The sequence below is a fragment of the Notamacropus eugenii genome, chromosome 3 (genome assembly GCF_028372415.1).
Source record: "Notamacropus eugenii isolate mMacEug1 chromosome 3, mMacEug1.pri_v2, whole genome shotgun sequence".
NCBI lineage: Eukaryota > Metazoa > Chordata > Mammalia > Diprotodontia > Macropodidae > Notamacropus > Notamacropus eugenii.
Window position 1 is genome coordinate 477,851,991 of NC_092874.1, and position 23,441 is coordinate 477,875,431.

General features: G+C 45.5%; 1 protein-coding gene and 1 long non-coding RNA gene across 7 annotated transcripts; one reads left to right on the forward strand and one right to left on the reverse strand.

Annotated features, from left to right (window-relative positions):
* Positions 1 to 6,133: 6,133 nt before the first annotated feature.
* LOC140497728 (uncharacterized) lies at positions 6,134 to 10,360 on the reverse strand. Its single transcript, XR_011964834.1, has 2 exons — positions 9,411 to 10,360; positions 6,134 to 9,297 (listed from the first exon to the last, which is right to left on the reverse strand). It is a non-coding gene; the product is annotated as an uncharacterized lncRNA (long non-coding RNA).
* A 26-nt stretch (positions 10,361 to 10,386) lies between these two features.
* Positions 10,387 to 21,787, forward strand: SELENOK (selenoprotein K). 6 transcript variants are annotated; one of them, XM_072599038.1, is made up of 7 exons: positions 10,701 to 10,818; positions 11,461 to 11,545; positions 15,359 to 15,397; positions 17,346 to 17,436; positions 18,454 to 18,534; positions 20,951 to 21,037; positions 21,310 to 21,787. In XM_072599038.1, the coding sequence occupies exons 2-7, from the start codon at positions 11,461 to 11,463 to the stop codon at positions 21,311 to 21,313; spliced, it is 387 nt and encodes a 128-aa protein (XP_072455139.1). In that variant the 5' UTR covers positions 10,701 to 10,818; the 3' UTR covers positions 21,314 to 21,787. The 6 variants fall into 6 exon arrangements, 5 of the variants coding, with proteins under 5 accessions (XP_072455141.1, XP_072455142.1, XP_072455143.1 ...); XM_072599039.1 differs by lacking the exon at positions 15,359 to 15,397 and having other exon boundaries at positions 10,703 to 10,803; XR_011964833.1 differs by lacking the exons at positions 11,461 to 11,545; positions 15,359 to 15,397 and having other exon boundaries at positions 10,387 to 10,712.
* The last annotated feature ends 1,654 nt before the right edge of the window (positions 21,788 to 23,441 follow it).

The following is a 23,441-nucleotide window of genomic DNA, read 5'->3' on the forward strand; positions in this document are numbered from 1 at the left end:
AACATTTTGACAAATGTTAGCATTGTCTGATAACTTGTTAATAATCAATTTGTAAAGATATTGGAAGTAAATAATGTAAAGCCAGAAGAACCATCTCCACACTGACCAGTATGACTGCATGAAAGGAAAAATGTATTCACAAGTACAAAGATGTATGAACAAACAGAGGATATACACAGGCAGGAATGAATGAGGCGTCACAGACATGGTGCATTTAGAAGTCTGTTTTAAGTTGTCAATTGAGAACAAACCCCCAAACCTGAAAATGTTTTAGAAAGAATTGTATTAGGCCACTTTGACAAAGGAGAGTCAGGAAAAGGTATGTGTATGTGTGTGTATGTACACATGTGTATATATGTGTATGTATACACACAAAAGCACTAACACATGAACTATACATACAGTTTCCAGAAAAAGGTAGTTCCCAGGTAAGGGATATCAGCAAAGAATAATGAACATTCAAAGTAATTTGGGGAACCCAAAACACTGTCTTTGGGTGGACTCAAAACAAGACCTCTATAGGCTCTAAGTATTTCCTCCAGTCACTGGACAGGGCATCTCTAAGGTCAGCCTAATCTCTACCTTAAGCTTTGGATTAGACAATTTTCTTGGGGCAGCTAGGTGGTGCAGTGGATAGAGCACCAGGGCAGGAGTCAGGACGCCCTGAGTCCAAATCTCACCTCAGACACTTGACACTCACTAGCTGTGTGACCTTGGGCAAGTCACTTAACCCCAATTACGTCATCCTGGGTCATCTCCAGTCATCCTGATGAATATCTGGTCACTGGATTCAGATGGCTCTGGACGAGAAGTGAGGCTGGTGAGCTGCACAGCCCTCCCTCACTCAAAACAAAGCCAAGTGCAAGTCATGTCATCATTTCTCTGATGGCATGGTCTTCTCTGGCAATGAAGGACGAACACACACAAATTTTCTAGTCACATAAAGCTAAGCTCAAACAATATTAATAAATAATAAGGAAATATTTTCCCCCATAAAAAAGTTATAAATGTATTTTTGACTTTGTTGTTCATCACAGTTAAGTGATATAAATAATCTTTTTTCTAAAATAATATCAAAATCCAAGGCTTTCATCCATATAGAATTCACTTAAGGGTAATACATTTGTATTTATTTGCATCACCTGGGAAACGCCCCCTCATATCCGTGGGGTTCCCAGAGTCACCTATCCCATGTACTTAGACAAGGTGCATTCACTCCAAACCTCTGTGAAGAGCCTCCATCAACTAACTTCTCTTGTCATTCAGAAGATACAGGTACTTCAAAGAAAGGTATTAATAAAACAGCATATTAACAATAATGATGATAATATTAACTAGCATAAGAAAAATACAGCAACTCCCCACACACACATAAATGTGGGGCACATTGCCCTCTCCCACATACACACCATCACTGGTGAAAGTGAGCAGGAAGAGGCATCACACATGAAAGGCACATGTGCAGAACCACTGCGAGGCCTCTCCTGGACTCTCAGGATGTCACCCCCTGCCCTCCCTGGGGCTCCCCGGGCTGGTGTGGCCTTCTGGTCTATACTGGCCTCCTGGACGCTGCTGGAAGCTGTTGGACATGGGGTCTCCACTTGGTCATTGCTCTGCCGGTCCCAGAACTTCATGGAGGAGACTGCAGAAGGCATTCACTGATGGGTTGGTTGCTTGCTTGTCTCAGGTCTCATGTGGCCCAATGGGTCAACTTCTGTTAGGCACCGAACCCTGATGCCAGGCGTAGGGTTTGATCCCTTCGGGGCCACCTGCCAGCCTCAGCTAAAAGGGCAGAGTGGCCTCAACACCTCCCTGTTCTTCAGCTATGAGTTCCCAGGATTCATCTGTCATCTGTGTGTAAATGACTTCCAAATCCACACAGCCACCTCTCTCCTGAGCTCTGGTTCCACATCTCCTAACTCATATTGGACATCAGATATCTGATCTCATTTCAATCTTTTGGAAACTCAGATTTCTTCGAGGCTTGGCCTTTGTCAAATCAACAAGTATTGATTAAACAGCAGAGTACCAACTGCTAGGGATACCAAAAACAATAAAGTTCTTGTCCATTCAAACCTCTTCTTCAAAACTGATTCTCTCCCTCCATAGTTTGCCCCCACCTCAAAATCCCTTTGTACTGATTTTGTATGTATGCTGCACTTACTTATCTAGAGATCTATTGTGTCCCTCAGTAGAATGTACAAGAGGACAGTTTGCTGGAGAGAGAGGTCCATCTGGATTGACAAAGGCTGTACTCTGATCTGGTATGCCAGTGAAACCTCCAGTGTCATGAGGTCAAACAAGGACAAAGACCACCTGGGCCTCTGCTGGAGAGTGTCTCCATTCTTCTCCTTTCTCTGACAGAGAGAATGGTCTTTGCATGGAAAGGAGCTGTAATGTATAAAAAGTTTGAGAGACAGTTTCTGGGGAACTAATAATTTTATTCATTGATTAGTGAATAATTAATAAAAGGATGATCACTTGGTTCTTATAAACCAAAAGACAAACCATGGAAGCCTCTCAACATATATGCCTTTGGAAGAAGGGTGCTTCTGACAGGTGGCAATCAACTCTGGTTAACACCGTAATGAGAGAATGAATATTATAATGACAGATGAACTTATTCTATTGAGGGGCTGGAGGATCTGACTTCAATTAAGTCACTCTTACTCCCAGACCACTCCCAGCCTCAGGCCATCTAGACAAAGGGATCTCCCCCCATCCCTACACCCCAAGCTTGCCAGAACAGAGTACAACGGAAGGATTTTACCTAGATGAGATTCTTTTTACCCTAATCAGAATTAAACTATCCCAGTTGGGTGGGGTCTCAAGCAGATCAAAAGCTAGCACTGAGGATTTGGGAAATGTCCTTTGGAAGTTGGCAGAATGAGCCACAAGGGGCTGATTTCTGAATGAGGAAATAGAAAAGGGAAAATCTTAATCTCAATTAATAATTGGTTAATAATAAAAGATAGAAATAAATCTTTTCTCTCAGATCACTGAGACAGGCAACATGAAGAAATCCCCTCTATAGTGGAAGTCAGCAACCTCTCTGCAACCCACAGTCTCAGACAAAAATGCAAACGACCATTCCTGTGGGAAAAGAAGCCATCGATGCAATGTTGGTGGTACTGGCCCAACCATTCTGGAAAGCAATTTGGAATTCTGCCTCCCAATTCACCAAACTACATAAACAAGCCTTTAACCTAAGGTATATCACTACCAGTGTACAAGGTGTATGGGATGCTCAGGAAAGACTAGTGGCTTTGGTGCCAGGGTTCCTTCTCACCTCTGGTGTCACCCAATTCTCACCCTTGACTCCAAGAAGTTGCATGCATAGCAGCCACACTCCAGCAGACAACCTCGGTAGATGGGCTAACCCAGGTTGGGGGCAACTGATCAGACTTAAACCTGTCAAGAGAGTTAGGAGAGCCAACTCCAAGCATTAATTTTAATTTTTTTATTATTTAATAACAATATTGTGAAGAAAAAAAAACCTTTCTACCTTTCTGGTTTTCTCACACCTAAATGATGTAGATACCAAGGGCACCCTAATGTTGTTTTTCCAGTAATCTGTGAAGATCCTCCTGGGGCATCCCAAAGTCCTTTTCCTTTCAACTGGTGTCATAAATTCCTTATCTTGTAAGCTATCTCCCTCATCCTGTACCATAAATTCTTCCTTATCCTTAATCTTCAACTACCATAAAACCTTAAAACTACACCATCCTGAACATCTTCAGGCTTTCTGTCTGTAAGCCTAGTCCTTCCAAATACCAGGGCCTTTCATTAGCTTCTCACGAATCAGGCCCATGAAGCTTTCACATAATAAAGTTCCCATTGGTTAAAAGAAAAGCATCTAAGTGAATTCTTTCACACCCAAACCTTAATTTCCTAAATCTGGCCTCAATATTACCCTCCTCCACACCACTGACACTAGCCTTCTACTTGCAACTTCTTGATGGGACCCCTAGCCCCCACCTACCCATGTTTGGAATTCCCTCCTTGCTAATCTTTGCATCCTGTTTCCTTGGCTTCCGGGTCTCAACTAAAATCTTCCACAAGAAGCCTTACTGTATGTAAGGTGGATTTTTGTTATTCTTCTTAAGATAATAGTTTCCAGGATCCATGACCACAACATCATCTTGTTCCCAGGCTCATGGCTTGTAAACATCTCCACCGTGCTTTTGAATTATATAATGATAAATAATAAACATTTGGGCTTAAAGTTGTAAATACCCACTGCAACTCTGCAGTGAGATGTAATGATGAGATAACGTAAACTTGCGAGGCTGTGGCTAACAAACTGCCTCCTTTGTCTGTTACCCTATAAATTAAGTAGGCACTGGTCAGTAAGTGGGGAATGTGCCTGTGTGTTTGCTTCACACAGTCCCCATTGAGGATTGGGAGGAATGCACAAGCTAGAATGCTGGGTGCACTCTAATTGGCCCCCATCAAGGCTCAGGGGGATTTGTTAATGTGTCAGTCTCTAGCCCCACTTGATGCTCCCACTATCAACAACCCCACTGGGTAGAAAAAAATAAGCTTATTTAACCCCTTATTATGTCTCTGATCTGGTCTTCCTGGATTGAGTGATCCAGGAACTCCTAGAACTCCTGCTAGAAAAGCTCCTGCTCCAGTGTCTCCCGCCCTACAACTGGCTTACTTGGTGTCCCTTGTTACCCAGGCAGCACCCCGAATGCTAGTGTCTTCCCTCTGTGATCACCTCCAATTTGTCTATATCTTATTTGTGCATAGTTGTCCCCACCTTTGTCTTCCCAAAAAGGAATGGGAGCTCTCTGAGGTAAGAATCTGTCTTGGCCTTTCTAATGTGCTTAGCACAGTGCCTGGCACATAATGTTTAATAAATATTTTGCTGACTTAAAAGAATTAAGAATGTTAGTTAATGAAATGATTAGTACCAGTGAAGACCCATACTACCTGCATTGTCAAAGAAAGGAGATGTAGAGAGGGTCCTCTATTTGGCCATGCCCAATGTGGTCATCTCTTTTGTTTGACTATGTACATTTGTTACAAGATTGCAGTGTTCATTCCTTTTTTCTTTTTTTTAATGGAGAGGGGACAAGGTGAGAAGAGAGGGGTGTTAGGGATAGGATTAAAAAAAGAAAAAACCTCATTGAAGCATTTATTAAAAATTCACAGAAGAAAACAAAAGGAAGGACAAGCAGGACATGTTTTTAACTACAAAAAGTACATGTTGAATTTATTCTATCTTTAAAAAAAAAGACCAAATTCCACATAATACTCAGTTCGATGTATAATCCTTTTTTGTCCTGCTATGTGTATAGAAATGCTCATCTTATTTAGTATTTGCTAAGTCCTGAATTTTTTAAAATAAAAAAAAACAAACAGCAGAATCTTAGGGAGTTACCCAGCCAGAGCAAAGAGAGGGAAAGTGACCTTCCCAGGGTTTCCCAATGAGTACAAGTCAGAGGTGAGACATGACCAGGTGAGCCCTCAGGGACCATCATAGCTACAGAGAAAATAGTCAAGGCTCACCCAGTGTGGATGCCCAGATAAGGCAGACAATAATAGTAAGGGATCACTTAGCTGCCTTTTAAGGCCCAGATCAACCTCACCCTCAGATAACGAAAGAACTGGCTGATGTAACTATCTGTAACAGCTACCAAAATAGAGAAAGGTAGACAGTATTGGAAAAGGTCAAGTGCTGTCCCTTCAATATTCAAGAGATAGATAACAGTGAATTTGACTCTGACTCCTGGTAAAGTTTTAAAATGGATATTAAGAGATGGTAAATGAATATCCAGAAAGGGCACTGTTGCTTATGATGAGCCAGCAAGGCTTCATCAAATACGAGTCCTACCAGATTAACTTTATTTTCTTTTTTTGACAGTTATTAAATAGGAAGGTAAAGGGGATGCTGAAAAAACCCATACTATTCTTACGGCAAAAATGGAGAGTCATGGACTAGATAATTAGATTAGACCGATTCTGGACTGGCTGAATGGTCAGACTATAAGAGGAATCACTCACTGTTCAATGTCAATGTGGCAGGAGATCCCCAGGTCTCCTAATTCCCAATGTAATCGGGAAACTATTAAATACTGCAAAAGTCAAACATAAGCGATGCTTGGGTTTTCTCTTTGTATTACTAGTGCCATGTTCTTCATTAGGATTGAGTAGTAGGATTTGTCAGAGCACAGGAACTCTGTATAAAATATAGGTGGAAATAAAAGTCTTGACAAGTGTTCATTCACTAAAAAGATATGAATAACTATATGTTCATGTCCTCACAGCTGATTACATGCTCATTAAAAAAGAAGGTAATCTTTATTAACAGAGGTGCCACCCCACCCTGTTTGCCAGGGATCACAGAAAGGCTGCTGCAGAAGCATCACAGGATCAAAGAACATAGAGACTTGAACTGGAGTGAACATGGGCCCATATTTTCCAGTTTACAGGGCTTCTGGCTGTCAGGGGCTTCTTCCCAGAAGCAGCACAACAATGAGACAGAAAAGGAAGGAGGAGCTTTCTGGGCTTTCATGCTGGCTCAAACATGCAGCAAGTAGAGCAAGGTTGGGCAGAGCCCAGTCTGGCAAGGAGCAAATACCAGGTGATGAGCAGCCTAGGAATGAGATCAGCCAAAGCAAACAAGGCAGCCGGAGATCAGGACGGGATCAGGAACAGTTGGTGAAAGTGAACCAAGCGTAGGGACACAGCTTTTCTCCTCAATTTCCCTAGAGTACAATGCTTGGAATATTCCCCCCACCCCCCATTTGTGTCTTATTTCCTTTGGTGTTCCTCAAACCAGCTTGGGGGGAGGGTTAGAAAAGAACCAGTTTCATCCTGGCTACAATCCTATTGCAGCCTACTCCTATCTCAATTTTCTACAGTATCTGGAACTACTCATTGTTAGGTGGTTAAAAGGGAATTGTCAAATCCTGTGACAAAGTGGTCAGGACTGCAGGGACTTTATGGGGAGGAATAGAGAGGGCTGAACTACTTCCAAAGACAGTTGTGCAGGGTTTTTTGGTAGTATCTGAGTATATCACAATCCAGACCATAGCACTAGACTGCTCTGGAACCCAAATCTGAGCCAAGGGGTGGTGTGAGGGTACCTGGGCACACCTTTCAGTATTATTTCTAACCTAATAGCAATGAAATCCTGCAGGGACCCATAGCCTACTTTAAAAGGTAATAATGACCCGGTTAATAGAATCATTGTGAAAAGCTGCTTTGCATTTCTATTCTGCAGTCATGAATCACCTAACATCAATGTTATTCTTTAAAGGAAATAGTAACCTGATGGGTCACGTGTGGGCAGACTGGGATGTCACTAAACTGTCCTTGGCCCTCTGCTTGTAGACTTCTATTGTGAGAAGCTGACAGCTCTGGGCTGTTTGACCAAACAAATACACTCGGAGGCGTACACTCCTTTGAAAAAATGAAATCTTTCTGAAATAATGAGAATAAACTGCAATAGGAACAAAGTGTTATCTTTCGTTTTATGACCAGCTAATAATTGTGCATTTCAACAAAACAGCCTCTCAACAGCAGTGAAATCACTGGGGCAATCCGGCCAAACTGGATCCCGAAATCCCTGACTTTTTCTGAATCCATATGAATATATTTCTAGTAGGAAATTTCCAGGTCAGTATTTTTAAACACCTCCAGTGAAGGCCGTGGTTCAAAGGCACCATCCCCCCACCAAAAGAAAAGTTTAGCATGTTTTGTTCTTTCCCTCTGACTTAACAAACCCCCCAAATCATCAGGTTGTGGCTCTGCTGTGAATCTGCCCTCTACAACATGTATGACAAATGAACAGTTAAGAAGCAGACAGTTTCTAAACGATGCACCTTTTTCATCTGACTTGTGTGGTTTGAGGTGAGATGGATGTACGATTGCCACCTGCAGAAGTGAGGCCAGGTAATGGATCTAGTCAGTAGCACTGTTAACACTACTTAGGGGAAAACACTGTAACTACAGGTGTAAACCTCATCTGGGAAGACGTCTTTTCTTTCATAAGAAACTTCTGTACTAAAGATGGTTCACCAAACTTATTGCTTGCCATGCTGAATTCAAAGTTTCCTTTAACAACAGCACAACACACAAAAACAGGATGTCCAAAATTCTGCAGGTTTTGTTTCTTCTTCCCCCTCTAAGATAACTGCATCTTCTCACAACGTTTATTAGTGAGCTGAGCTGAGCCAAGCAGATGCTCCACCCTGGGATAACTGCTTCCTCCAAGCTCTACAATCTCTAGGAAGGAGAATTAGCGCACCGTAGGTCAATTTCTCCCACTCCAATAACAGGCAATGATTGCCAAGGGCTAAAGCTAATCATACGTAAAGGGGAAAAAAACTGTCAATAAAGGTAGACTGTCGTGTCCTGGTCAGCAAATACTCAAAAAGACCGTCTACAAGTCAGGCTGAGGCTGCCAGAGGAATTTGAACTCCTGAACTTCAAGCAGTTAAATGTGTGTGTAAAGCAGGTCACAAGTAAGAGTTTTTCCCTAACAGCGATAGCTAGATTCATCTCGCAACGCTCACAGACACTGACACTGGTGTCAGTGGGCAGAAGAAGGAGCACAAGAAATCCCGCAGGCCCATGAGTGTGATTCATCTGGAAGCACTCAAGGACAGCTAGAAGCTTTTATACCCTCTGAATCCAGACAAGCTCTGGCTGCCTGCATCTCATCCTCTCTGTAACTCAACAATGAAATCTTCATCTGGTGTGCTCTGGGCTTGTTTTCCCCTTTCAGTGCTGCATTTGTCACATAGATATTCAGTGAGAGCTCAATGCTGGGGCATATGAAGAGGAACCTGATGCCCCCAAATGTACAATTAGATGCTTCTAAAAGAGGTAGCCAGGCCTACCTACTTAGGTTTCAGAGGGGCTCCAAAGAAAGATCCTCAAATACAAACACAGGATGTGATTTTAAAGTAAAAAGGTAACCATGGGTTCCCAGGGGACATTCATGGGGCAGCATCTGGGCCAGATGACATTTTAAATATTTCTCATTCCTTAGGCAGGATTAAATAATATTGTTAATTTCCTAAGGGGTCAGTCATTTCCTCTTCAATTCCACAAGCATTTATTCCACTCCTACTAAGCGCCAGGCCAAATAAAGGAACTAGTCCGGGCTATATAGCTTACATTCTATTGGAGAGATACAATGTATACACAGGCAAGTAAACAGTCACCTCCCAAGGGACAGCGCTATGAACTGATGACATGCAGAAGGTCTCATACAGGAGGTGGCTCTGGAGCCCCGCTTTGAAAGACGTTTGGGATCCCACAACATGGGTGGCGGACCATCTGTGCAAAAGCAAGAGTGCAGCACAATTAAGGGGACAGCAGAGCAGCTAACAGGCTCCTTCCGACTGGAGGGGACAGTCTGCAGAGTGCATGAAGAGAATATGAAACATTACCGGAAAGGTGGATGGAGAGCCAGATGGAAGAGGGTGGGCCAAGTCGATGTCTTTTATCCTAGAGGTAATATAGTCACTGATTTGGCTCCATAGTGGAGCCATGTTTTTACTGACATCAATCAACTAGAATTAGGCACCTACTGAGTGACGGGCATTGCGCTAAATCCGAGGGATACCAAGAAAGGCAAACAACCGAACAATAAAAAGAAGAAAAGTCCAGTCCCTACTCTCGAGTAGCTCACAGTCTAACAGGGGGACGATCGATGCAAACAATGACGTACAGGATAAATAAGAATCTTCTAAGAGGGAACGCACCAATATTTGGAAAGTCTTCCGGCAGAAGCTGGGACTTTGGCTCACACACGCCCCGTATGAGGAGGAGAGCCAGAGAAATGATGGGCACAAGGAGGCCAGGGGCATGGTGGGACCGCATTTTAGGAATATCGGTTTGGTGAAGGACTGAAGAGAGGAGCCAGGAAGCAGGGAGCAGAGGGAGCCCAGGGAGAGGCAGGGAAGGCCTAATGTGGGGCGGAGGCTGGGAGTGCACAGGAGGAGACAAGCCGAGACAGAGGGAACAGCACCGAATGAATGGAGCGGAAAGCTTGGCTACAGGTCCGCGGTGCCAGGCAGTGCCCCGGGGAGGGGGCGGACGCTGGCTAATGGGGAGCAGCCCCACGAGTGGCCAAGCCAGGGCGGCGGAGGGCAGCAGGAGGCAGAGAGAGGATGCCGGGCGCCCCGGGGAGGGGCCGAGGCCCGCCGCCGGACCCGGCCCGGGACGGTGGGCGGGGGACAAACCGCAGACGCCAAAGCGCCGGCCGGGGCCGCTGGTTTCCTGCCGGCGGCCTCAGCGGGCCGCCCCGCCTCGGGATGCCCCGGCTTCCCCGACCCTCGGAAGCCCCGAGCTCCCGGGAAGAAGAGCCGCCTTCCGGTCGGACGCCAGCAGCTCTTTCTCAACGTCTCAGGAGGCGTGGGCAAGCAACTTCCGGTCACGTGCCAACGCATGCCCCCCCCCCCCGCGCCCCGCCCACTATTGTCGTCGTGCCGTCCTGGCGGCGCACTAGAGACTTCGGGCCGAGCCCCCACACGCTCAGCCAATGGGCTTCTCCCAGGTCGCTCTAGCGTGGCGCCCCGCCCTGTGACGTCCTGCCGCCGTAGGCAGAGGAGGCGGGTCGCCGGCGCGGTCACGGAAGACGAGAGGAGACCACCGGAGGCTGCGGCGCCCGGAGGGCAGAGGGCGGAGGGCGGAGGGCGGAGGGCGGAGGGCGGAGGGCAGAATCGGCGCCATGGTCTACATCTCGAACGGTGAGTGAGGGGCGCGATCGGGGCCTGGGAGGGCACTGAACCGGACGCCCTCTCCGGGAGGGCGAGGAAGGGATCCACCTACCCTAGCAAGGCAAATCGGGGCATTGTAAGCTACCCGGGGTCGGGGGGAAACTGAGTCACGGGCCTTCGAGGCTGCCTCGGGCAGTAGAGGGAAACTGAGGCTCGGAGAAGGCGGGGCAGGGAGCCGCTCTAGACCGAGGGAGAGTGACTTGGGAACCCAGATCTCCAGCTGGAGGGGATCCCGGGGGGAGCCCCTGGGAGCCTGTGACAGAAGAGGAAACTGAGGCTGCCCCCCAATCTCGGAGTCGAGTTAAGGGGGTTGTCAAGGGTGCAAAGAAGAGGGGCCGGGAGGAGGTTGAGGGGGCGGGGCACGAGACCAGACTCGGAGGGGAGGGGGCGAATAGCGAAGGGCCGTGGTTGTTGCAGTGCTTGTATTACTGCTTTGTTACACTATATATTTTTTAAGAGGAAACAGTAACAAGTTTGCCCAGTGTCTTAGACAGTCCCCGATCCCTGCATCCTGAAACATTTGTGTTTATGGATGACTGTTAAGCTTCAGAGATTTCAGATCACAGCACCGCAGGTATAATTTGTCATTTAACAAGCATTTATTAAGCACCTACGTGATGCCAGACTGTGCTAGGGAAACAGAGTCAAAGAGTGAAACAATCCCTGCGCTCCAACAACTCCCTGGCCAGATGTCTCACGAGATGCTCTCATATTACAGATGAAGAAACTGAGGCTCTCAGGGCCACAGGTCTGTTATGGGTCAGAGGCAGAATCTGAATCCACTTGCCTCTGGTTGATCCCGGGTAAGAGTCACTTAAAAGTCTCGGAGCTTCAAGTTCCCACCACATAACATGGATAAAATGCTAGCCCCACCTGCCTCATGAGATTGTTGTATGGAAATGAGAAAAACCTTCACTGAGCCTTGGAAATAAAGTTGCTCACTTTTCCCTGGCTTAGTTCTGGGATGACCGCTCCCATTTCTGTAGTGCAGAGTGATTATTTGCTCCCAACAGCCCCCAGCGTTTCCAGTATTATCCATATTTTCCAGCAGGAACTGACTCCAAGTCCCCTGACTGGGAGTCTGACACTGCCAGCATCCTCTCTTTTCTCTCATCTGTTGGAGTGTACTCTTCTAGTACATTTGTGTCCTGGTTCATAAAGTCCTTTCTTGACCACAACCTTGTGTAATTTTAAAGGCCTTATCCCCCTTTTACAGACAAGGAAACGTGAGGTTTGCTTAGTGAGTTTTAAAGACTTGCCTGCCCAGAGTCTCCCAGCTGGTGCCTGCACGGAGCCTCTTGCCCTTCAGTTCCAGCATTATGGAGCACCTGGCCCAAGGATAGAAAAATCAAAAACAATTACTGCTTTCAAAAACTTTTCAAAAACTTTGGTGGAGGTGGGGTGGGGTTGGGGCTGTGTCAGTGTATGGCTGAATTAATTAGAATGCCAGGCCAATGGTGACAGAGGGGTGGGGGAAAAAGATTCACATGAGTAAGTGGATTTGATCTGAGCTTCCACCTGAGAGGGAACCCAGCAAGCAAAGGAGAATGTATTTTCCAAAGCCCATGAGACTGGCAGGATAGGGCGAGGCCAGCTGGTAGGCCATTTTGTCAGAGTGAAATAATATGAAATTAAGTTGGTAACAATTTAACTGCCAGTCTGAGGTGTCTGTATTTTAGGCAGCAGAGCCACAGAAGGCTTTGGAATGATGCATGTGCCTTAGAGAGATTATTCTGGCAGCTTTGTGAGGAATGAGATAGAGAAATGAGTGAAAGATGTGAGACCTGTTAGGGGCTGGTTTTTTGGTAGAAATGAGGGGAGCAGATTCCAGGATGTGAGTTAAGGTGGGGTGTGTGTGTGTGTATGCACACACATGTGAACGGACCCAAAAGCAAGGTGCTGAGAAGGCAAAATAAGCAGGACTTACCTGATCACTGCCAGGCCCCAACCCCCCTGATTCTATGCTTTGGCCCCAGGAAAGTAAAGGGAAGAGATAGGTCTTGACTATCTGGGCTTGTCTCCCCTGTCCCTCAGTCAGTAAGACAAAACAGCCTGCAATCACAAGTAATTGGTATATTATACATCAGGTATAAGATTTGTTGAGTGTGGCCCATACACCTTGAGCCATCCAAACACCCACCCATAACTAGACCTTCTGTGCTCTAAAATTGTCTTTTGTCAATACATGACTGTGGCCTGTCATGACATTAAAGGTAATTGACTGGAATTCAGAGCCATTTGTAGTCAATAGGGGCTAGCCAGATGCCATATCATGCTCACAGATCCAGCACTGCTGGAGCCCAGGGTGAAGTAGGGTGATGTTACAGAGTTCATGAAGCTGGAAGGTGTAGCCTGTCTTGTCTCCACCCAGCTAGGGACAGACATAAGAAGATGAAATTTACTAGGCATAAAACTTAGGTCTTATATTTTGGGTTCAAAAAGCCTCACCACAGGTGGAGGAAATGTGGCTGGAGATAACTTTTGTCTGAAAAAGTCTGAGGTCACAATTCCAAGCATCAGTGGAATTGGAGTCCTCAAAAAGGAAGTCCAGCCACATACACACAGATACACACACACACACACACACACACACACACACACACACACACACACACACGAAGTTGTGAGAGGAGGAGGAGAGGGGAGAGAAAGAACAGGGGAGAGTCCCTCTGCAGAGCCCTGATGTGACCCCAACTGGGCGACACCATGTTGGGTTCTGGTTCCATATATCAGGAAGGACATGCAGGCCTGCTGCTGGGTTGGTGAAGAATGAGAGAGAAGTCTTTCAGATCCTGCCTTAGGTGAGTTAGTGGGAGGAATTGAGTAGGTTTTAATGTGAAGAAGAGAAAATTTGGAGCCATGATAACTGTCTTCGAGTGTTTAAAGGCTTGTCAGGGCAGAACTTGGAAGCAACTGAGAGGCTGTCTGCAGTTTAACATAAGCAAAAACTGTCCAGAGCAGCTTGGAGATGAGACAGTGGTTTTCCTTCACTGGAGGTCTTCTCACAAAAGCTGCTGTCACACTTGAGGATGCTCTTGGTTACGGAGGAGCAGGACTCTGTGACTTTGTTCCTGCCAACTCTGGAGGGTCTGAATGAAGGTGGTATAAGTTTGAAAGAAATATCAGATAGCAGAGACTCCAGAGATAGAGTTGATGAGATTTAGGAAACTTTGGGGTACGGGAGTAAGAGTGGGAAAGAGATAAAAATGACCAAGATTTCAAGTGTTGGGGGATGGAGAAGATCGTTGCATCATTAACAGAAACAGGGAATTCAGGAGGAGGAGCCAATTTGAAGGGACAGGTTCTGAATTTGGTTCTGAAAGTGTTGAGGTTTGATGCAGATGTCCATTAGTTAGAAATAGGGCCAGAGCCTGACTGCCATCTGGCTGAAAGTAATAGATTTGGTCATCATTCATTTGCAAGTTAAAGCCTACATTTTGCTCTGGAAGTAGATAAAATCAACCTAAGGTGGAGATCACCTACCAAGCTTTAGGGAATGTTGATTGATGGGGCAGGGAAAAAAAAGGAAAGGAAATCTGTGGAGGAGACTGAATGAAGCTAGAACCCTGAGGTTTTCTCTGTGGAAGGAACTGAAGTAGTTCCTTCATAAAGAAGTATGCTTTAAAGACTTCCTGTAACAAAGGAGAGAGAGGCCTTTGGATTTAGCAATTAAGTTAAGAAGTCATTGTTGTCCTCTGAGAGATGGATCCTAGAATTGAAGGAGAAGTGACCAGGGAGCAAGTAGAAGCCAGAGGCACAGACTAGTCAGTCATTCCAAAGGTTTGGCTCTCAACTTCAGAGGCCAGCCTCCATGAATTGTGCCAGGCATTGGAGGTCTGGTCAGCCTTGCAGTACAAATCCCTGACTCCTCCACTCCTGCCTACCTGTAGTGAGTAGCAACAGGCAGGACCCACAGAATTTCAGAATGAAAAGATACTTCATTTGCCACTGAGTCCAGCAAGCACCCTGAGAAGAATCCCCCTTAGTGGACTCATCGAGGGGAGTGATCTGAAGAAGGGGAGCCCCACACACACACTCAGAGGCCTCCATTCCACTTCAGCACATCTCCTCTTGAGAGGATGATTTTCCTGACATTGAATCTAATGGCTTCCCTTTGACTCCCACCCTTCCCTTGCATCTGTTCTGGCCTCTGGGGCCAAGCAAAACAAGACTGACCTGCCTCGCACTCCCACCCCATCCCCACATGGCAGCCTGTCCCATATTTGCTGAAAGATAAAGCATAACCTTCCCAATCTTTTCTCTTCCAGGTTAGGTTCCCCTAGTTTTCTTCATCTGGTCTTCATGGCATAAACTCCAGCCTCTTAGACCATATCTGTTTTACTGATGTCTTTCTCAGATATTTGAGTCCTACCTTGCTTTTTTGGAATCTGCTGAGGAATAATAAATTCTCTAACCCATCCTTATTAAATCTTTAGGAGTCTTTTATTTGTACTTGTAAAACACTCAGTTGTTTAGACTGGATTCCACCCTCAGGTTCACTATAGATGATCATACATTTAGATTCCCATTCCCAGCTAGGACTGTTAAGTTGATTTTTTTCCCTACTGTCAAATCTGTTAATAATACTTCTTCTCTTTTTTTCCCCATTTCTTCAGAAGAAAAAAGAAAGGAAAAAAAAAAGAGCAACCTCAGCCGTAGGTATCTAGTTTATATTGCTTAGAGCAACCCCATGGTTTCCAAGCTGTTCCCTCTCCCCTCTTCTAGGCTCAACACAAACCACTAGGTTGGACCATTGTTTTTCTTTGTCATCAGCCTTTCTGTAGCTAGACTGTTTTGGTTTGAGTCTCCCCTCCCCCCATTCCCATCCCCTGCTTCTCTTCCTGTTCCAGCCTAGTTCCCTGATTACTTTAAATTTCTACCAGGATAACCAACTTGAACCTTCCCCAACCCAGACCAGGTAAAAGTGAGATTCATACTATCTATCCACCCCCACACCCTTCATGTTTGAAAAATTCTTTTCCTGCAGTGTCCCAATTAACTATCTTACTGTTTTAAGAAATAGTAAACTTCTTCCTTCTCGCCATATTCTAGGTGTTTTTTCCTTTGGTTTTTTGGGTTTTTTTTTGGATCCCCAAGTCTTTCTTTGTTCCTCTCTAATACTTAAAGATATAAGACTCCATAGGGATAATAGAGTCTTCTCCCTTTTCTGAATACAAGCACTTTCTACGGCCTCAAATGTTACTGTTTCTTTTGTCTGTTCTGTTTGCCTTTGAAAGACCTGGCCCAGCTCTTGCTTTCTCAAAAGCAGTGATTGGAAATCATTGATTCACAGGTCCTATTTTTCTTCCCTGTAGAGTCAGGGTGACATGGTTACCATGGGCCCGATTAGCACAGCTTTTGTGGCTTTGTCCAGCAGTGCTTGGCAGATCCACTGATTCCTATCAACTTGCCTTAGCAGAGTGGGAATGACCTAAGTAAGGTGACCTAAGGCATGTACACACGTGATAAAAATGTCTAGGTACCAACCCAGTTTGGAAACCCAGTAGAGAGGCAAGGAGGTAGTGAGGCCTTGAAGTGGTAGGAAGGCAGAAGACCATAAGGTCTGTCATTCTAGGGTGGGGGATGCCAAGCAGACTCTCAAGCCCAATACCAGGGAAAGCATAACAAGGCTCACTTGTTCAGATACAGCTTTTATAAACTGGTTGTTTTTGAGCCTGAAAATTCTCCTTTCTAGTGCATAAAGGTATTTTTTTGTTTTGTTTTGAAATGAGGAAGTCCTTAAGCCTGTCACAGGCGATACTAGATCAACAACATAGGGCACAGTGGCTACACTTGCTGAGAGAGCAAGGGTACTTTCAGCAGCTGCCTGCCCAGGAATCTGGGCAGAGGAGCCTTTGGGAGTGGAGAACCCAAGGCAAAATGTGGAGATGTGAGGGCCATTGGGAGCTTCTGTCTCAAGGGAAGATTCATGCAGAACCAAGAGGTTGTAAGAATCCAGACCTGGAGTCTGAGGCTCAGATAGAGGTGGCATCACACCTCCATGCAGGCAGGCTAGCAGGCGCTTATCAGGAGCAGGTCTTTTACTCCATCCAGGCCCAGGCTGTCCAAACAGAGCTGGGGGCTCACTACTGAAAACCCCTCATTTAAGGATTAAAGTAGAAGTAAAGTTGTACCTGATATTCTCTTTGTTCTGGAGGTGGGTGTGCGCTCTAAGGGAGGTTCTGGGAGTGGCCCTCCAGGTGGATGTCTGAGCAGGCAGGAGGAAAGACAGGTGTCAGGCATGTACATTCTCACTCATGGCCCTTGGTTGCCCTAGGGTGTAGGTGTTAGGTGGCTGGGGAGGGGAGGGAGGAGGGTGTTAGGACTTCAGGGAGGTCAGGTTCTAGAACAAAGCCCTAGATCGTTGTTCAGATCATCACCCACCCCACCCCACCGCCTCCCAAGACATGGGGCTTTGCTTGTTAGGGCTTCTGGTGTTTGGGGTTTTTTAGGTAGAAAATACACTTGGAAGCCTGAATCTGTTAGGAGTTTGTGACTATTGAAGTGTTTATTTTGACATTTTAATGTAATACCTGTTATAAATATTCTATTTCTCAGTGAGGATGTTGCTGATTTCCTTGTTTGTTTCTCCATCGATTGTAGGACAAGTTTTAGACAGCCGGAATCGGTCACTATGGAGTTTATCATTCATAACAGATCTCTTTTGGGGAATTGCTGACTTCGTGATTATGTTGTGAGTATCACTCCAAATACCTATGAATTTAGCTCCTCTGTGTTTGAATCTGCGACCTCCTCAGTGTGCTTCTCCTCTCGCATTCAGATAGCATCCCTTCTCTTCCTTTCCCATCATTCCATAAGTCCTCCACTGTGTCTCCACTGAAAGGTTAAACTTCGGGGCCTGGTGTTCTGTCAGTGTGGTAGCCCTTCTTCAGAGCTCGTGTCAGATGGAGTGTGAAGAGTAGTGATCTATTCTCTAAGCAGCCCTGCCTCTAAAATTGAAAAATGCAGTGGTGCTTTTGGAATGGGAATCTGTCAAAAACTCAGTTTTTCTTTTCTGAGTAATTTTTTAATCTAACCATATTTCACTTCTGCTTTATCATGAACGATTGATAATTTGTGGCCATCTCTTAAGCTGAGCTACAAACCCATGTGTGTCAAGTATGACTCAGTCCATGGATGGTGGGATTCCTGACAGGCCTTGTTAACACCCAATGGTGCTGTGGCCATCTGGGCTCATTTTACACTATACAACACCTGCAGATTGAACCAGCATTTCTCTGGTGCCTGCAAATGTGCTTGACCCTGGGGAGATTTTTTTTTTGAAGGAAAAGGGGGAAAAGAGGTAATACTTGGCCCCCAAAGACCATGTAACTCTCTGAGGTTTCCCTCCAAAGAGCTCATTTTGATTGGCGTATGTAATGCATTTTGATTTGTACAGTAGCAACAAAGAATAACTGAATTCTGATCTGAAGGTGTTGGAGGCCTTGTATATGTTTGGAGTGTGTGTGTGTGTGTGTGTGTGTGTGTGTGTGTGTGTGTGTGTGTGTGTATTCACGTTGATCGGAGCATAGTCCTGCTTAGCTTTGATTGACTTCACTCTGGAAGTTAATTTTAGACTAGCCAGTTAATCCTAAGAAGTCTCAACATCATCTAGTTTTCTTCAGTTTAAAATCCATTAAAAAGTGTGATTGAGATGGATACCTGCCTTAGAAGTTAATTTGCAGCTTTTTCATTTCCTCTCCTTTTTCAGTTTCAAAAGCCTGCTTCAGCAGGATGTGAAAAGAAGAGGCTACATTAGCTCGTCCGATTCCCGGCACGATGATGGAAGAGGGTATGTACATTGCTTTTTGAAAAAAGTATTGAGATTGAGGGAAAACATAGTGTGCTATGTTGGGGGAGGGATTGCTGAATTTACAGGTAAGCACCTGAGTTCACACCCCAGCTCTGCGAAGTACTTAATGCCCTGGCCCTCTCCCTCAGCTTCATTTGTAAGATCAGGGGGCGAGGTCAAGATGGTCTCCAAGGTACTATCTAGCTCTGAATCTGTTACATTTTAAATCTTGTTGTTCAGGCGTGTCCAACTCTTCATGACCCCATTTAGGGTTTTCTTGGCAAAGATACTGAAGTGCCATTGCCTGCTCCAGCTTATTTTACAGATGAGGAAACTGAGGCAAACAGGATTAAGTGACTTGCCCACGGTCACACAGGTATTTCCTGACTTCAGGCTCAGTACTCTGCACACTGTGGCGCCACCTAGTGGCTAAGCAGTTAAAGTGCAAATAAACTTGTTGGTTGGTGGTTGTCCTTGGTCTTCGAAGAGGACCACAATGACATCACCATTGTGTGTCCGACTGTGGCCGATCAGACCAATACCAGCTCGGAATGCTCTACTACAGGTTGGGCACAGATAGTCCCTGTGAACATTTGGGGTGGACATCCCAAATTTGCGCATCCTGCATTTATTTTGTGCTGTCTCAATTCTGCTTTGCTCAAAGAGTACAGCACCCTTTCTATGTGGGCGTGCCATGCTGAGCGGTCCTGTGCCAGTGTTTCCCATGTTGCACAGTCAAACCCAAAGTTCTTGAGAGAGACCTTGAAAGTGTCTTTGTATCATTTCTTCTGACCATCATGTGATCGCCTGCCCCATGCAAGTTTTCCATAAAATAGTCTTTTTGGCAAGTGTACATTTTGTATTTGAACAACGTCGCCAGCCCATCAGAGTTGCGCTCTCTGAAGCCTAGTCTGAATACTTGGCAGTTCAGTTCGAGCAGGGACTTCAGTGTCTGGTATCTTATCCTGCCAGGTGATCCTCAGAATCTTCCTAAGACAGTTGAAATGGAAACGATTCAGTTTCCTGGCATGGCGCTGGTAGACTGTCCATGTTTCACAGGCATACAATAATGAGGTCAGTACAATGGCTCTGTAGACCTTCAATTTGGTAGTCAGTCTAATACCTCTTCTCTCCCAAACCTTTCTTCGGAGCCTCCCAAACACTGAGCTAGCTCTGGCAATGCTGCATCAACCTCATTGTCAATGTGTACATTCCTGGAAAGTACACTACCAAGGTAAGTGAACTTATCCACAGCATTCAAACTTCTCCATTCAAAACTTCTCCATTTGTTGCAACCAAGAGTTCCACGTATGGATGGTGTGATGGTGGTTGATGGAGCATCTGTGTTTTCTTGGTGTTAATTATTAGGCCAAAATTAGCACAGGCAGCAGAGAATTGATCCATACTTTGTTGCGTCTCAGCTTGAAAGGTTGCATTGAGTGCACAATCATCTGCAAACAGAAAATCATGCACCAACACTCCTTCCACTTTGGTCTTGGCTTGTAGCCTTTTCAAATCAAAGAACTTACCATCAGTAAAGTTGTTGACCTTGATGCCTTGTTCATCCTCACTGAAAGCATTTGACAACATGGCTGAAAGTATCATGCTAAAAAGCATGGGAGCAAGCAGAGGGCCCTGTTTCACTCCTTTGGTGACTGGAAAGGCACGAGAGCATTGTCCATTATCCAGAACTCAGGCAAACATGCCATCATGGCATTGACATACAATGTTGATGAACTTCTCCAGGCAACCAAATTTTGACATAATTTTCCATAAGCCCTCACAACTAACAGTATCAAAGGCCTTGGTCAGATCCACAAATATTATGTACAGACCTCTGTTCTGCTCCTGGCATTTCTCCTGGAGTTGTCGGGCAGCAAACACCATGTTGACCGTTCCTCTGTCCTTTCTGAAGCCACACTGGCTCTCAGGTACATGACCATCTTCCAGGTGAAGGATCAGCCTATTAAGGAGAACTCTAGGAAGAATTTTGCCACCAATGACTAAGAGAGAGAACCTCCCTGTGATTGTCTCAGGACAATCTATTCCCTTTACCTTTATAGAGCTGGACAATGGAGGTATCTTTGAACTCCTGGGGGATAACCTCCTCTTGTCATATAACTTGTAAATAAACTTGTAGATGAACTTGAAACCCTGCTTCTCTGGGGGAATACATTGTATTCTGACCCTAAATCCCTCTTACTTCTTTGACTCGGGATTGTTACCCAGCGGGGGAGTTCACTGGTGGGAGTTGCTTTCTTCACTAAGCTTTGAGGCTGGCATCTTATGTGAAAGCAAGAAAAGGGCCCCCTTGGAGACTTGAGGGGGTCTCAGGACTTCTTGCGAAAACTGCTTCACCAAGGCCAGGGACACAGATAGACACATGGACTGTTGTTTTTTTTTTCCTTCTAAACAGACCTCCAGGAAATCCCCGTCGCAGAATGGGCCGGATAAATCACATGAAAGGCCCTAGCCCTCCTCCAATGGCCGGCGGCTGAGGAAGGTAATTGGATCTCTATTTCATCTGTTATTTCTAAAGCATTTTTGTTTCTAAAACAATTCCTAATTTGACTATTAAGGATGTTTTAATAGAGAAGCACACTTGGAAACACAGACTCATATTCATCAAGCTCCATTAGATTTTTGTTTAAATTGATAACATCGCAAAATGGTTTTATTAATTTAGCATTCTAGCTTTACCGCCTCATTCAGATAGCTGCTTGGGGGTGCAATGTTCTCAGTGCCCCTGCTAACTGGGTTTTTTTCCTCTCCCAGGTAAACGCCTGCTCTAAGAAGCAGGCAAGAAGACACACCCTCCCTTGGACAAAGGAAAGGAGCATCAAGTCTTGACCTTGAAGCAGTGGAGGCCCCTGTGTCTGAAAAAGGATTGCTCTGTATCTCCACAGATTAATGATGTTGTGCTGGGAACTCCCTTCTGCCGGGATCCGGTGTAACTGATTGCAGTTGTATAAATGCACATGTTCATTATCTCTTACTTTGTATAATTTGTGAAAAGCCTCATGTAGTTCTAATAGTAAATATTTTCAGCTTGCAAAGCATTGACTTTATTCAGCCTTGTTTGATAGTGTATCAGTCCCCTGAATCTGAGGGGAAAACCATCAAAGACGTTGTTTATTTTTAAAGTTCAGGAAAGACAAGTGCACTGTGGATGGTCATTTTTCATTTCCTTAAATATGTTCCATTGTTTGGTTTAGTTTATAAATAAATCACATGGCACTTTTCAGTTTCCTAATTAGTATTCCATTGTCTACTTTGCTTTCGTTTGTAAAGAAATCATTGTGCTTCCCTACGAGATCTGCATGATGATGCATCTTTATGACCCTTCAACACGTTACAGAGATGCTTTCCATCTTTTTATAAAGAACACAGCTGCGTGATTACCTGAAATAGTCTGTGTTTGTGTGTCAAGCACGGATCCCCAAGATACTGAGGCAATTTAGTACCTTAAGAGAAAACCCTGTATTCCTAAGAGATCCAAGCTGAAGCCTGACAAGGCAGGAAGCTGAACGTAGCCATTACATTTTGAATAATGAAGCTTTGTTCGTGGATGAGATTTTACATTTATATATATAGTTTTAATTTCAACAACAAATTGAAATCTAACTTTGATATACTTGGAAATTCAAGTGGAAAAAACAATTTGAATTTTTTTTTTTTTATTGCTTGGATGAGTGTTTGTTCAGGTGACTGCAGTGAGAAGTACTTCTAAATAAAGAGAGACATATGCTAAGTGGAATGAAAAAAGAACACACCCACACCCACCCCCCTGAAGTCACCCTGCAGCCCAGAAAATCAGTTTTCTTACTGCCACTGTGGGCAATCCCTCTGAAAAGAAGTGTGATCTTCAGAGGAAGGGACTCTGTCCATCTGTCAGTGGCCTCCTGTTCCCCTTCCACACCACTCCTCTAGGCTTCCTGCCTCTCATTCATCCCTTTCTGACCACTCACACAAGTTTCAGCCTCTTGGCTCAGGACCTCCTCCTCCTCCACCACCACCTTCCCTCTCCCTGGATTAATACAATAATCTCCTAATTCAGGGGTCCATAAATTTGTTCTGGTTTTTCAAGATATAGTTTTATAATTATAAGTGGTTTCCTTTGTAATCCTGTGTTTTAGGTTTTAAAAAACAATCCTGAGAAGGGATCCATGGCACCAAAACAGATTGAACTGATTGAACTCCAATCAGTTGCCCAATTTTACCACTTCTACCACCCAAGCCAGGCAGTGCCCAGTGCCTGGAAGACCCTCCCTCCTTCCCTCTCTTGCCGCCTTCTTTGAGGGAAGACTTTTCCACTTGATTCCCCCTCCACTCATGGCTACTGGTGTCCAAGTCCTTTTTATATATCTGTACTTATCCTTTAATTTTCCCCACGAAAATGGTAGGGTCCTTGCAAAGAGAAGTTTGTGCGTGTATTCGTGGTGCCCTGCACACGGTGGGAGGCACATGATGCTGGCGGCCACCTCGGTGCACGCTCCTTGGTAGGATTTTTACCTGTCGGGTCTCACTGCAGCCCGGGCTATATGCCTCATAGCTGAGGAATGTCCAAAGATCCAGCTTATTCCCGCAAACGTTCCTAAGGCCTCCTGTGGGCGCCAGGCTGGGGGGCAGGCACAGAAACACGCGGGCATAATCGGCCACGTCCGGGAGAATTTGGGGCGGAGAGGGCGCTACTCACTGGGGCGGGGGGAAAGGAGAGAGGCCGTCCTTGGGAGGGGCCGCAGCAGAGCCTTGGGTGAAGCTGGAGGGGCGGTGCCAAGCAGAGGGGGGGCGGTGCCAGGCGGAGGGGGGAGGTGCCAGGCAGAGAGAGGCGGTGCCAGGAGGAGGGGGGCGGTGCCAGGCAGAGGGGGGTGGTGCCAGGCAGAGAGAGGCGGTGCCAGGAGGAGGGG